Here is a 16,890-nt window from a genome sequence, read left to right as displayed (position 1 = left end):
ATTATGCGATTCCTGACACGCTGATTTGAGAGATACGGATAACAATGAGCTTTTGTTCTTTCGCGGTGGTATCGGTTAGTTTTCGAGCTCATTGTTATCAATTCATAACTGCACTTCAGTAGAAATTTTGGTAAGTGTTTATATTCAGTAATTTTTTTGCTTTCACCTCATTTTTTCTTTCCTCAAATTTCTTTATTGAACATTAACATATGTCTGCAAAGACAATTAAGATAATTGTCTTTTCAATGTTTCGTTTTAAAGTTCAGACGGTATTTGTAAACCTCCGTTGCAGTCAAATTCTAGAAAAAAATACTGATAAGAAAATCATTCAAAGCGGCTTTAAATTTATCTGGCAATGATTCCAAATATTTTTTTTTCAGGAGTTAAAATAGAATAAACATGAATCAGCAATTGATCACACTTTGTTCACTTTTTGTCCTCTTCTCCTACTGTCAACTCTCGAGTGCCAGACTATCGAGGGACGATTCAGATGACGAAAAGCCAGAAATAGACCCAGAGGACAAATGGACAGTGACTAAGACAGTGTACCTTGATTTCACAATTGACCTTGAACCCGCAGGTAGGGTGGCTATTGCCCTCTTTGGGGATGCTGCTCCCAACACTGTCAACAACTTTGCTGCTCTCGCCAAAGGCAACTACAGAGGCGATGTAAGCTGGCCATAAAAAACCCTAGTTGAGGGGTGGACTTTATGAAAAGACCTAAAAAGTCGACTGGGGGGGGGGGGGGGGGTTCCCTACCTTAAATACACGGTCGACTTCCTAGTAAGGATCGACCTCCTAGTAAGGGTTGACCTAAAGTCTTTTCATAAGTCGACCAGCGGTCTTTCCATACCCAATATCCATACCCAATATCGATTAAACTTTTCTTATACTTCTACTTAGAGAATACAATTTAGCGAAGCAGTGAGCCGAATGCATTTTACTACTACAACTACCATACTAATTTTTAAGAAGTATGCTGCTAGTGAAGTTGAACCTAAACAATCATTTTCCTTGTTACACAAGATATTGGAAGTTCCTCTCAAAAAGGAGTGTTTTCTGTCAAAATTATGAAAATCTTGGATAACTGAAATACAACAATATATCTTATTTACAAAACTATATTAATTTTGTAAAAATGTCGAACCAGCACTTCTACACAACTGAGAACCATATGGTCCGTTTCACTTCTCCCACAAAACATATCTTACTAAACATAAAATTGCATTAGGCTATAGAAATACGGCGAAAGACAAACAATTTCAATAGGTCGTCAGTAGTTGTACAACAGTTGTAAAAGGGGCATAATATTAACACTCTAAAAATCAGCTAAAAAGGGCATTACAATAATAAGAATAATCTAAACCCACCTAGAATGAACAATTTCTAAACAATATATTAACACTCTAGAAACAACTGAAATGACACCTTTTTATACTATTTACGCAAACTAACTAAAAATATTAACCATTATTACTGCCATCACTACTATCACTAATAATATTGCTGGCTGAAGACAATGCATGACAATTAATATCATAAACAGCATTAGCAAACATTAAGTTTAACAGAATTGACCAATAGGACCATTTTTTGATATCTATTATCAAATATATATAATATATGTTTTTGAATGATCTTAATTTTTTATTGAAATTCAAATTATCTTGAAATGCTTCATTACAATTGCTAGCTTTATAGTTATCTTCATTCTATCTTCAGGATAAATCTCAATTCCAATAATACGATAAAAGTCAGGTACATCAATATCACTGAATCTACTCGCATCATTAGTCTCTTCATTAACAATATTTTTCTCAAAACCAATAATAAGACATTGAGGTTTTTCCATGCCACTTTCCATTCCAAAGTCAAATAAGAAATAGTAACATTAGGAGCATTCTTATAAAAAGTGTTACGTTCATAATAACTAAAATCGATATTACTCTTTTTATTTAATCCTTCTTGGACAATTGTTTGATTATTTTTACTAAGAGCATTGAAGGTGCACATCGAGATATACTTCTTTTTTGTATATTACTATCTGCAGCTACTGCGGCAAAGGAACCCCCATTAATACCATTTACTCTATATACCGCTCTGTAATTATTGTTTCTCTTAAAACAGCTGTTTGATCTTTTTAGGCTCATTTCTTCTTTCACATTCATCTCCAACAAAACCAGATTCATTTCGATCATCATTACCTGTAATCAAATTGTATATTGATCAATTTTGGTCACAATAAGTTTTTGAATTTATTTCCTCCACTCGTTTTAAGTGGAACGGAATAATACAGGTAAACCACAAATTAAAAGTCAAATATTACCAATAAAAACGTAAATATCACCAGTATCATCTGATAATATAGACTGAATCTCTAAAAAGAATCATGTATATTTTAAAGGTTTTCTTCTCTTTTGAGTTTAATATTATTGTTGGAGTTAACAGTTTTCATTGTTTCCCGGTTTATTGGGTTGCATCAAGTATATCGATCAAATGTAGTTACAAGAAGTTGTATCAAGTGTAATGTCCATTTTTTAGTTTAAATCAATGCTTTTTTGTTTTAGATTATAAAAAACATGACAGCTTAATACTACTGGAAACTTAAAACGATTAACAAAGAGTTAGCGAACACCGAAAAAATGATTTTAAACCAAACTTTAGAATGTTGGAACTAAATTAAACGTTTAACTTCAACGAACCTATATTTATTATTTCAAAGTTAGGTTTAACTAGACTATCCGTTTATATTTCTACTTTCAAGTAACAGAAAAAATAGTCAAATGTTATATAAGAAGTTGACAATTTAAGAAACCAAATGGTTATAATGAAGCAATTGTTGATGGTTTTGATAATATACTTGATAATGTATCACCCGCAATGATTAATGTCACATTACCAGGATCTATCAACTATCTGAAAAAGTAGAGACAATAAGACAGCAAACCTTTAGTAATGTTATAATCGAAGCAAACAAGAATTAAATCAATTGTAATATGAAAGCAATACAGGGAGCAAATAGTTTTGATAAAGACAACTCAATAGGACAGGACCTATATCAGGATTCGTTAGGCAAATACCCCGCTATGGTAAAGACGCAGCAAAAAATGTTGATTTTGCGGGATTCAATGCAGTTATTATTTACAGCAATATAATATCAAGTGTTTCATTTGCAGTAATATAATATCAAGTGTATATATAAAATTGGTAAAGACAAGAACTTAATAAGCAATTTTACTTTGCTTGAATCACTTGGTTATATGAATAATTTTATTCCACCTATTTATTGTGTTATATCAAAACTTTACTAGGGATAGAATAGAGTACATCGAATTTAAGTGTTAAATATGAACATTGTAGACCAATTAATTTTACTGCAAATTTTATAAGTTTTAGTCTATAGTTGAGGCAGTTAACAGTAAATGCCTAGCAGCTTCGCTGATAGTTACCATTGACAATAAAAAACTCTCCTCACAGACAAATAATTGAAAGCATTGATTCCAATTGACTCTTGTTTTACTGTTATTATTCACAACTATTAAAATAACTATAAGAATTCAATTAGATGACTTATAACATTTTTTTAAAAAACCAAAATTTGCATATTCAGTCTCAAATTGACGTAAGAATTAACCATAAACATTTTAAAAATATTAACTCGTTTTTAAAATAGAGCAAACATATTAGAATTCTCTCTTACACTTCAACAATCTGTTGAAAATAGATTTTGGTAAAAAACCATAGTACCCGATATAAACACTAAAAAATTCTAGGTAAAATAATATCGTCATCAATGAAGTATTCTAGTGGATAAATTTATCCGGCAAAGATTCCATATATATTTTTTCAGGAGTTAAAATAGAATAAACATGAATCAGCAATTGATCACACTTTGTTCTTTTTTTGTCCTCTTCTCCTACTGTCAACTCTCGAGTGCCAAACTATCGAGGGACGATCTAGATGACTTAAAGCCAGAAATAGACCCAGAGGACAAATGGACAGTTACTAAGACAGTGTACCTTGATTTCACAATTGACCTTGAACCCGCAGGTAGGGTGGCTATTGCCCTTTTTGGGGATGCTGCTCCCAACACTGTCAACAATTTTGTTGCTCTCGCCAAAGGCAACTACAGAGGCGATGTAAGTTGGCCATAAAAAACCCTAGTTGAGAGGTGGACTTTATGAAAAGACCTAAAAATTCGACTGGGGGGTTCCCTACCTTAAATACACGGTCGACTTCCTAGTAAGGATCGACCTCCTAGTAAGGGTTGACCTAAAGTCTTTTCACAAGTCGACCAGCGGTCTTTACATACCCAATAGCCATACCCAATATCGATTTAAGTTTTCTTTCAGCTTCCTCAAGCTTCTTCTTATACTTCTACTTAGGCTAGAGAATACAATTTATCGGAGCAGTGAGCCGAATGCATTTTACTACTACAACTACCATACTAATTTTTAAGAAGTATGCTGCTAATGAAGTTGAACCTAAACAATCATTTTCCTTGTTACACAAGATATTGGAAGATCCTCTCAAAAAGAAGTGTTTTCTGTCAAAATTATGAAAATCTTGGAAAATTGAAACACAACCAAATATCTTATTTACAAAACTATATTAATTTTGTAAAAATGTCGAACCAGCGCCCCTACACAACTGAGAACCATATGGTCCGTTTCACTTCTCCCACAAAACATATCTTACTAAACATAAAATTGCATTAGGCTATAGAAATACGGCGAAAGACAAACAATTTCAATAAGTCGTCAGTAGTTGTACAACAGTTGTAAAAGGGGCATAATATTAACACTCTAAAAATCAGCTAAAATGGGCTTTACAATAATAAGAATAATCTAAACCCACCTAGAATGAACAATTTCTAAACAATATAATAACACTCTAGAAACAACTGAAATGACACCTTTTTATACTATTTAGGCAAACTAACTAAAAATATTAACCATTATTACTACCATCACTGAAGACAATGCATGACAATTAAAATCATTAACAGCATTAGCAAACATAAAGTTTAACAGAATTGACCAATAGGACCATTTTTTGATATCTATTATCAAATATATATAATATATGTTTTCAAATGATCTTAATTTTTTATTGAAATTCAAAATATATTGGAAGGCTTCATTACATTTGCTAGCTTTATTGTTATCTTCATTCTGTCTTCAGGATAAATCTCAATTCAAATAATACGATAAAATAATAATAATAAAGGTACATCAGTATCACTGAATCTACTCGCATCATTAGTCTCTTCATAAAAAATATTTTTCTCAAAACCAATAATAAGACATTGAGGTTTTTCCATGCCACTTTCCATTCCAGAGTCAAATAAGAAAAATTAACATTAGGAGCATTCTTATAAAATGTGTTACGTTCATAATAACTAAAATCGATTTTACTTTTTTTATTTAATCCTTCTTGGACAATTGTTTGATTATTTTTACTAAGAGCATTGAAGGTGCACATTGAGATTTATTTCTTCTTTTTGTATATTACTATCTGCAGCTACTGCGGCAAGGAACCCCCATTAATACCATTTACTCTATATACCGCTCTGTAATTATTGTTTCTCTTAAAACAGCTGTTTGATCTTTTTAGGCTCACTTCTTGTTTCACATTCATCTCCAAGAAAACCAGATTCATTTCGATCATCAGTACCTGTAATCAAATTGTATATTGATAAATTTTGGTCACAATAAGTTTTTGAATTTATTTCCTCCACTCGTTTTAAGTGGAACGGAATAATACAGGTAAGCCACAAATTAAAAGTCAAATATTATCAATAAAAACGTAAATGTCACCAGTATCATCTGATAATATAGACTAAATCTCTAAAAAAAATCATGTATATTTTCTTCTCTTTTGAGTTTAATATTAATGTTGGAGTTAACAGTTTTCATTGTTTCCGGTTTATTTGGTTGCATCAAGTGTATCGATCAAATGTAGTTACAAGAAGTTGTATCAAGTGTAATGTCCATTTTTTAGTTTAAATCAATGCTTTTTTGTTTTAGACTATAAAAAAGATGACAGCTTAATACCACTGGAAACTTAAAATGATTAACAAAGAGTTAGCGAACACCGAAAATATGATTTTAAACCAAACTTTAGAATGTTGGAACTAAATTAAACGTTTAACTTCAACGAACCTATATTTAATTTTTCAAAGTTAGGTTTAACTAGACTATTCGTTTATAATTCTACTTTCAAGTAACAGAAAAAATAGTCAAATGTTATATAAGAAGTTGACAATTTAAGAAACCAAATGGCTATAATGAAGCAATTGTTGATGGTTTTGATAATGTACTTGATTATGTATCACCCGCAATGATTAATGTCACATTACCAGGATCTATCAACTATCTGAAAAAGTAGAGACAATAAGACAGCAAACCTTTAGTAATGTTATAATAGAAGCAAACAAGAATTAAATCAATTGTAAGATGAAAGCAATACAGGGAGCAAATAGTTTTGATAAAGACAACTCAATAGGACAGGACCTATATCAGGATTCATTAGGCAAATACACCGCTATGGTAAAGACGCAGCAAAAAATGTTGATTTTGCGGGATTCAATGCAGTTATTATTTACCGTAATATAATATCAAGTGTATATATAAAATTGGTAAAGACAAAAATACAATAAGCAATTTTACTTTGCTTGAATCACTTGGTTACATGAATAATATTATTCCACCTATTTATTGTGTTATATCAAAACGTTACTAAGGATAGAATAGAGTAAATCGAATTTTAGTGTTAAAGATGAACATGGTAGACCAATTAATTTTACTGCAAATTTTATAAGTTTTAGTCTATAGTTGAGGCAGTTAACAGTAAATGCTTAGCAGCTTCGCTGATAGTTAACAATGAAAATAAAAAACTCTCCTCACAGACAAATAATTGAAAGCATTGATTCCAATTGACTCTTGTTTTACTGTTATTATCCACATCCATTAGAATAACTATAAGAATTCAATTAGATGACTTATAACATTTTTTTAAAAGACGAAAATTTGTATATTCAGTCTCAAATTGACGTAAGAATTAACCATAAACATTTTAAAAACATTAACTCGTTTTATAAATAGAGTAAACATATTAGAATTCTCTCTTACACTTCAACAATCTGTTGAAAATAGATTTTGGTAAAAAAAACAAATTACAGTTATTATGTCTACCAATAGAACCCGATAACACTAAAAAATTCTAGGTAAAATAAGATCGTCATCACCCATGTTAAAGTGCCATCCGGAAGTGACCTCTGATCAGACCAAGTTCAACGCACACGGTGTGTTCCCAGACCAAAATTACAGGGTCTGGGATTTGGTTCCAGCGCACAATAGAATGATCAGAGGTCACTTCGGTCGGGGGATGGTATGATCAGAGGTCACTTCGGTCGGGGGATGGTATGATCAGAGGTCACTTCGGTCTGGGGATGGTATGATCAGAGGTCACTTTGGTCTGGGGATGGTATGATCAGAAGTCCCTTCAGGATGGGAATGGTCTGATCAGAGGCGGATTCAAGCGCACATTAGTCTGATCAGAGACCATTTCGAGCGCAATTTTTTTTTGATTTTTTGTTTTTTTTACAGAGAGATGTAGGCTCTGTCAAGAGGCAACAAAAAGCAGCATTCTGATCACAGACAGATCTCGAGTCTCCTGTCTTTGATCAGAACCAAAGGGGTCCAACTGATTGAACATGTCAGTCCCCTTACAAGTAAATTTTGTTTAACTGTAGTATACGATGTTTTATATGGAAAGCTGTCTAAATTTATCCATTGAGTTGGAAATATGCACTAATGTATACTAAATAATTTTTTGCTCAGCAGTTGGGTTTTCTTTTCTTTAGCAATAATACTTTTAGACTGGTCTTTTCTTTAAATGAATATAATAATGCAAACATCATTTTGTATGAAATGAATATATTATAACAAAATTCGCGCGGTGAGGTGATTTTGAGCGCACAATAGTCTGATACGGAGTAACTTTTGAGCGCACAAGAGTCTGATCAGAAGTGATTTTGAGCGCACAATCGTCTGGATAAGGGTCTGGGTTCGAACTGGGCCATGGTCGCACAATCGTCTGGACAATGGTCTGATTATGGGCTGATCAGAGGTCCTTTCCCTCTGGGAAGGTCTGATCAGAGACAGTTTCGAGCGCACTTAGAGCGCACACGGTGTTTCAATCCCACTTTTGTCTGATCAGAGGATACTTTGGTCTGGGAGGGTCTGATCAGAGGTAACTTTCGTCTGGCACGGTCTGATCAGGGGTCACTTCCGGATGGCACCTCAACCTGGGCAATGAAGTATTCTAGTGAATAGTCTCGACCCTTTTTGGACTCAACAAGGTCAAGTTTACATTGATTAAAGCTACTCCGTCGATCACCGAAAGAGCTTTGCTCTTGGCATGTCAAGCTGCTACCTGAACAATCACCCTCAGTAACTATCGCTTCTTGTTGACGTTTGTTTTCTGTAAGAGTCACGTATATGTTGATTAGCTATTAATCAGCAAAATTTGATTCAATATCCGATTGAATTAAAGCCATGATATGTGTTTTTGTAAAAACAAAGGTGTTGTTTGTATACCATAGCTATCAAATTAATAGCTATCACCTTTAAATCTATCTCTACTTTTAACTAGAAACCATTAACTACATTTGAATCTAGATTAACAATTATTTTATGATTAACATCATCAACACTCAAGCCTCTGATCGCGCATCACATTTTCAACAGGAATAGAACCACATTTCTATTTCAATGCGATATTTTTCATAGCCTCTTTCATAATATAATAATTTTCACATAATCCTTAAAATGAAGAAATATCAAAATTCATATCCATTTTCTAATGTTTGAAAATGGGACTAGTATATAAAATGTTAAAAGTTTTATTGATTATAGCATTTACGCTTTTTTTTATCACACACCGGTTAAAAACTCTAAGTAGAAAGTAGTGGATAAAACAAGGAAACCAACCACCAGTAAAATTTGACCCTTTCTCCTAACGCTAATCGCGCATGTCGAATCGGGCCAAATTTTACTGCTTGTTGGTTTCCTTGTTTTATCCACTACTGTATTCACCACTATAAATACATATTACACGCACAAATTTGTGTACAAAAATGTACATTGCCAGTAAAATTTATGCATTTCATACGCTAATATCCAAAAGTTCTCAAAGCTAGTTTTAAGACTAATTTCATATCTAATAAGCCAATTTATATTGAAATAAATCAGGTTAATCATCTCACAAAGTTTTTTTTCAATAGAACCGAATGGACTGAAAATAACTCAAAATTGCTTAGAAATCGATAATAAGAAACAAGTTTTTTTAAAATTTTGACTTTACCCTTGGAGACGATTGATCTATGATGTTTAACTGAGTGATTCTATGTACCAGGTTACATTTTTTTGAGCCGAAACTTGAGAGGTCTTGTTAAAAGGTTGACTCACCTTTACCACGCTACGGCAGTATTGCTCGACCTTTCTTAATGGCAACTGTGGGGGAGGACGCAACTACAGAATGCTTGAACACGCTTAATTTTCATTTTTAAGCTCACTGAACTCTTAATAATCAGGTGAATATATTAATGTATTAACACTAAGGATATCAATATTAATGTATCATCTGTAGGGATATCAATATCAATATTAATATTAAATATATTTCTCAATAACCAATCACTTGTTTATCATTCATTAAAATTGTAGTTCTGTCATGCACCTAGATTGTAGCTGGCTATCCTTCTGAACTTCTGCCAAAAATATTGTAAGGAACTTTTTCCATTCTGAGTAGTAGTCTGTTGAGACTAGGATCCTTGGATAGCTTTCACATGCTTGAGAGAAGTTGATATAACTCTGGACAGTAGAGTAGGAATATCCTTTATCGTTCAGTAGTTGTTTCAGGGAATATCCTTATTGTTTTCTTGATGATTCTGTTTCACTTTCCCCCATATGTATCCTTTGTCAGAAATTGTCAGTAGACATAAACGATTCAGCTTTCCACCCATGTTATTGACTGTGGTGAGATAAGACTCAAATTCACCAACATTGAATGAATTCCTGAGTTTATCACGAAAAGATAAATATTTTGGCACTCTCATTTCAAACTTGTCCGGTGTATCCTGATGCTCGTAATTTAGTAGGTCCTTCTTGAACTTGAAGAGGAATAACTGGAAGAGTTCTATTTTAGTTCGTTTTCCTGTCTCACTTCCATGTTCGGCGGTGTTGTCGGGTATGTATTTGTTCTCCTTTCAAAATGTAATCATTTGAGTTGTTAAATTAGTCAACTCGTTTAGATTTTCTTCAGATAAAGAAGTGCTTGATAAAGCTCCAGTTATTAAAGTCTCGTCAATTGAAGAAAATTGTTTAAAATTTTTCGATAGTTTTTGTAGTTGAGTGAAACTCATGATGAATAGCCAAAAAGTGCCGTGGAGAATAAAGGTCCCAACATGGAGAATCATTCTAGAATATTCCTTTTTCTAGAATATTCTGACATGATTTTTAACTTAAAATTAGGTATCCTTTCCCAAGTAATTACCTGTTTGAAAGTAAAATAATAATTAAATGCTTCTATTAATGTGAATTCTTTGTATAATTTATTAAAAATTAAATAAAAATTTTAATAAATACTGACCTTACTAGCTATTCCTACTAGAATATAAGGGCATCTTATATTCGAAATTTTCACTGGTTTGATTTCATTCTGTTAGTGGTTGTGGCTTTCTTCGTCAATGGTGGCGGCCATTTTAGCATGACATGCACTTTTCATTCGATGTGTATTTCGATGTTGTACCCAGCTTGTTGACTTGATCTACTATTAGTGGTTGCTAAATGTGAAAGAAAGCTAATTTCACATAATTTTTTCATTTTAAAAAATTAATTTTTGTCCAAAAAAACAATTAATTCATAAATTTTCAAAATAAAGAGTGAAATCCCTCTTTTAAGAGCGAATCACTCTTTAAGAGCGAAATCGCCCCTATCGGAGTGATGCCCCAGTACAAAATCACTATCTATCGCGCTTAAAGAGTGAAATCCCTCTTTTTTAATTAATTTTTAAAATTATCTAAATATTTATAATATTTACAAGAACAACTTTCCTCAGTTTGGCCAATAAGAGATCTGTGAAACAGTTCCACTGTTCCACGTAGTGGCAACTTTATTGATCTGGGATCCGCTGATCTTTCAGTTAAATTTATACTAAATCCTCTAGTTAATTCTACATCTGGATGTTGTTTCTTTACATGAGCTCTTATCCCATCATATCTCACAACAGAAGGACAATATATAGACAATTAATTTTAGCTGAAGTACAATTTCTACATGTATACTCTCATCAAAATCAGTTAGTGGTTTTTCAGAGTTACATTTATTACAATTTCTAGTTAGACTTCGGTGTTAAAGTTAGAGTTAGAATTAGAGTTAATAATAGAGTTAGAGTTAGAGTTAATGCTAGAATTAGAGTTAGAGCTAATGGTAGAGTTAGAGTTAATGCTAGAGTTAGAGTTATAGTTAGAGTTAATGCTAGAGTTAGAGTTAGAGTTATAGTTAGAGTTAGAATTAATGCTAGAGTTAGAGTTAGAGTTAGAGCTAGAGTTAGAGTTATAGTTAGAGTTAATGCTAGAGTTAGAGTTAGAGTTATAGTTAGAGTTAGAGTTAATGCTAGAGTTTGAGTTAGAGTTAGAGCTAGAGTTAGAGTTAATGCTAGAGTTAGAGTTATAGTTAGAGTTAATGCTAGAGTTAGAGTTAGAGTTATAGTTAGAGTTAGAGTTAATGCTAGAGTTAGAGTTAGAGTTAGAGTTAGAGTTAATACTAGAGCTAGAGTTATATCCAGATTCATCTTTAAAAGAACAATCAGTTTTCATCGGTGAATTTGCAAACGAGCTTCGCTCGTGGTTAACCAAACAACTTTGTTGAGCAAGTTCCTTGATACAAATACCACTTAATGTTTTATCACCACATGCACTTTTACTAATTTTATCTTCATGACGTATTCAAAAATGAAAAGCTAAATTAAAAGGGAGTCTATATTTATGTTTACACTCTAAACATCTTATAACCATTTATAATTGGTCAAATTTCAATTATACCAAACATATTTAGCCAAGATTTCAATTACATCTTTAGTATTATCTTTAGACGCGACAAACTGTTAAATATTTCTTCCCCGTCGTATTGAGTGTAATAGTTTTATATCTTCTATCTAAAATCACTTAAAGGTCTAATTCCGTTTTATCTCTAACAATATCTATAATTTCTTCTCTAAATTCATCATTATTTCCATATAGTCTGTTTAAATACCTTCGTCCCTCTTTATTTAAAATTCCAGTCCCTTTATTTATATATTCTCCTTGTAGCTGCTTTTCTTCCCTATATCCAGAGTTAACAAATGTACTTGCTCTATTTAATATATTACTTGCACTCGTTGCCTCATGTCCAGCAGTTTTTATTGTTGTATCAGGACTCATATAGTTATATATCACTAAACAAGTACCTATAATTCCTATAATAGTTGATGCTAACCTAAAACCATCTGCTTTAACCATTTCTTTTGTTAAAACATCATTCTGTATTTTAATACCTTTTAATGTAAGAAATTTATTAAAATAGAAGTGATAATTATCATGATTAATAGTATTTATATCTGTAGCATTTATCATGAGTGGTTTCATATATGCTATAAGTTTGTTTTCATCTTGGCTTTCTAATTTATCTTTTAAACTAAGAGCTTTTAAATCAAGGAAACCAACTCTCGAGTCATATATAGTTCTATTCTTATCAATAAAAAAAGTATTCTCTTTCCTATTATATTTAATTATACCATAACGAAGTTCACCTGACATCCCGTCTGTACAATAATAATAGTTACTATTTAACTCACTAATTATTTTATTGAAGTTATGTTCACATTTATATATTTCATTAAAATTTTTAAATAGATCAGCTCCATTATAAGTTGTTAAATAAATAGTATCCGAACTCATTCTTGCTGTATTGATTATTTGGGCTGGTTTATGACACATTACAATCATTTGAAAATTATTATGTCTACCTTCTTTGAAATAATAAACTCTATCCTTATTTAACTTATCACCCATATCATCAAGTACTATTACACTATCTTTGAATTTAGACTTTTTTTGATGTGATCATATTTATATCGCATGTATTTAATCCAATATAAAACTCACCAGTCTCAGGATCTATCCAATCTCTATCATCTTTACATGCTATGATTATATTTTTAGCTTGCTTTTTTTTGGTTTTGGTTTTGGTCTTGGTTTCGGTTTTGATCGGTGTAGCCGCGTGGTTTACCACAGACGGAGTCTGTTCGCGGATCGTAACCACTTTGTGGATCCAAGTATAACTTTAAGTATTTTCTAATAAAATGTGTTTTGCCTGTACCAGTCCCACCATAAACAATAGTATGTAATGGTGACTTTTCATATTCAAATCTAACTAGACTCCTATTCATAAGCCCACCAAAGCTTTCTTCTAGTTTTGTATATTTACTTGGTATTGAATCATATATTAAATAACAAAGTCCACCAAGAAAATGAAAATTATAACTGCGCTACCCGTCTCCATTTTTATACCTATTAAAAATGCTTATCCTAACTTTTGAGGAATTCAATAATAAATTTAATATTGATAATAATGCTATGAGTGATATCAGAATAAAAGATATAGGAAAAGATATAAGTCTAACACCAATTGAAATAGTATTGAGAGATCAGAATCCAGATAACACAAGTGAACCTTACTTCAACATTATTGTGAATCTACATCCAACTGATGGTACACATTGGGTTTTAGTTATAAGAAGAGAAGATGGTCCTGTGTATTACCTCTATAGTTTTGGTGTTGAGACCCCACCATTATTTTTAGAAGAATATGTTGACCTAGGCTCTAATGAGAGAAAACAGCAATTTGATGAATCTTATTGTGGGGCGTATTGTTTATATATGATCTACCTTATTAATAGAGCAGTTAGAATTAACAATGCTTTGAATATTCTAGTTAATCAATGTAAATATCCAGGAATATATAATGATTGTTTTTGTTTAGGTTTTAGTAAAGATCTACGAAGTAGCTTTGCTAATAATGATAATGTTAATGATAATGATAATGTTAATGATAATGTTAATGATAATGATAATGATCTACGAAGTAGCTTTACTAATAATGATAATGATAATGATCTACGAGGTAGCTTTACTAATAATGCTAAAGATAATGATAGTGTTGAAGATAATGTTAATGATAAAAATAAAGATCTACGAAGTAGCTTTACTAATAATGATAATGATAATGATAATGATAATGATAATGATAATGATAATGATAATGATAATGATAATGATAATGATAATGATAATGATAATGATAATGATAATGATAATGATAATGATAATGATAATGATAATGATAATGATAAAGATAATGATAATGTTAATGATAAAGTTAAAGTTAATGATAATGATAATGATCTACGAAGTAGCTTTGCTAATAATGTTAATGATAATGATCTACGAAGTAGCTTTGCTAATGATGTTAATGATAATGATAATGTTAATGATAATGATAATGTTAATGATAATTTTATATATCTATTTGATGCAAACAACAAAGGGGTAAACCTAACAACAAAGAATTTCTTATTAACAATATCTCTGTAAATATAAAGGAAGACCTACAATCATGGCTAAATGATGATAATATAATTACTGAAGCTACAATCCCAGAGAACTTTAGATGTATAATATCTGGTCCTAGTGAATGTGGTAAGACATTCTTATTAAAAAAACTAGTTCAGGCTAGAATATACTTTGATAAGCTATACATCATTGGTCATACTGGTGATCAATATGAAGGTGTAGAGATTTATAATCGACGAAGTCGCATCTCTGTTGACGATAAAGCAGATGATGAGTTTGTTAAAGATATAAAAGATTTACCCTCTCCCGATCAACTACCCAAAGACTTAAAGAAACTAATGATATTCGATAATGATAGAGCCAAAGAACCAGTTATTAATGAATACTTTTGTAGGGGTAGACATAATAAATGCAATATGATTTATCTTAACCAAAATCTATTCACAATAGATAGACAGAGCGTTAGAGAGAATTGTAATCTATTTATTTTATTTGAACAAAGAGGTAAAGTCCTCATATCTATATATCAAGATTCCTTTATTAATGTTGAACTTAGTTATAATGGTTTTGCTAATATATCAAATAAGGTATGGAAAGAGCCTTATAATTACATTGTCATTGATATAACTAAAAAGAAAAATATTAATGGTAAACTAAGATTTAATTGGGATTGCAGAGTTTCGTAGTTTAGTTTAAGTTTAAGTTTATATCTACACCAGATGTAAAGTAAAGTTTAATACATCACCATTAAAGTATATAGAACTTCCATGCTCATCTTTAAAATGAAACTCGATATATTCTATTCTATCTTTAGTTTCATTTTGATACAAGATATCAGTTGTTATAATATTTATCAAGTAACCTGGTGGTTCTGTTAGAGTAAAAGTATATAGTATGTCTGTGTTATTCCCATTATCTTTAACACCAGATATCTCATTACAATGAATGTTAATAGTACTGAAACCCATAATATCAACAATTTTCTGAGATGTATTTTTACCTTGTTCATATACTAATTTTCTAAAGCCCAGTAATAGGGCTATTGAATTTTCTATGTCAAAGTTAATTGCACCTTGTTTTACTTCCATTAAACTTTTCATTGTATTCTTATCAGATTCTATTATAACATTACCATTAGTTTCCTCTTTTAGTAATTCTTCTATTTCGAATAATTCATATGCTCCTGATATAATACCTAAAATACGGGTATCTGACCATGTTTCACCCTTGATATCATATATGAATTGATTGTTCCTTCTATTCACATTAAACACCGAATTATAAAACGATAATCCAATTAAACCTAATTTTGATGAGTTAAGTATAGGTTCACTAAAGTTAAACTTTTCTGTTGGTTTTATCATTCTAAAGTTAAGTGTATGCTCTTCTTTAGTTTTACTTAGAGTTTCATTTATCTTTCGTAGTTCATATAAGATTAACGAAGTTGTATTTCCCGTGATTAAACTGTCAGTCATTTTATTGTATTCAAATATTAGATTATATTTATGGTGAAACATGGGCGGAGCCCCATAGTTATAATTATAGCTTTGGTTATATTTAAATATTAGATTATATTTATGGTTATAATTATAGCTTTGGCTATCCGCGAAGCGGTTACACCGATAGTTATAATTATATCTTTGGTTTTAGTCATAAATATAATTATAGTCTTAGTTATAATTAAAAGTTAAATTTTTATCTAATAAAAATGGATTTTAATTTGAATACAACTTGTGGTTATAATAATGATATACACAAAAGTAAGATTATAAAGTATAAACCAAATAATCTAGCAACAATGAATACGGTTAATACCAATATTAATATCATTCTCAATAGAGAAGAGAATCATTTAAATTTGCGTGATTCCTATCTAGAGATAGAGTTTGTTGTATTAGATGATGCTGGTGGAGTATATGCTAATGATGCTAATATCAGATAGTTAATTAAGGTTTGATTGCATTATTTAGTTCAGTTAAGCTTGAAACTAGTGGTGGTAGGACCATTGAATATGTAGATCATTGTCATCCTAATCTATTGATGTATAAGTTATTTACTAGTACTGATGATGAATACGAGATTGGTTTTGTTAGAAATTGAGGTAATAGAGATAGTCATCTTAAAGGTGCCCATTTTGCTGCAGAACGAGGTCATATGTATATGATGATTAAAATGAGCGATCTATTTGATTTTGTAAATGATTTAGAAAAGAT

At 31.2% G+C, this 16,890-nt stretch overlaps 1 protein-coding gene across 2 annotated transcripts in view; it reads left to right on the top strand.

The window, feature by feature from the left end:
- LOC142341695 (peptidyl-prolyl cis-trans isomerase A-like) overlaps window positions 1-16,890 on the top strand; it is a 107,020-nt gene continuing 90,130 nt past the window's right edge. Inside the window, exons 1-2 of one of the 2 annotated variants that reach the window (XM_075392849.1) lie at window positions 1-130; window positions 381-669. In XM_075392849.1, coding sequence (XP_075248964.1) covers window positions 400-669 — 270 coding nt within the window. In that variant the 5' untranslated portion in view covers window positions 1-130; window positions 381-399. Of the gene's footprint in view, window positions 131-380; window positions 670-3,855; window positions 4,140-16,890 lie in introns of those variants that run through there. The other variant, XM_075392850.1, reaches the window with a different exon arrangement.

This window comes from Convolutriloba macropyga, chromosome 6, assembly GCF_964194025.1.
Source record: "Convolutriloba macropyga chromosome 6, txConMacr16.3, whole genome shotgun sequence".
In the NCBI taxonomy this organism is placed as follows: domain Eukaryota; kingdom Metazoa; phylum Xenacoelomorpha; order Acoela; family Convolutidae; genus Convolutriloba; species Convolutriloba macropyga.
This window is presented reverse-complemented; position numbering and strand designations above follow the sequence as displayed.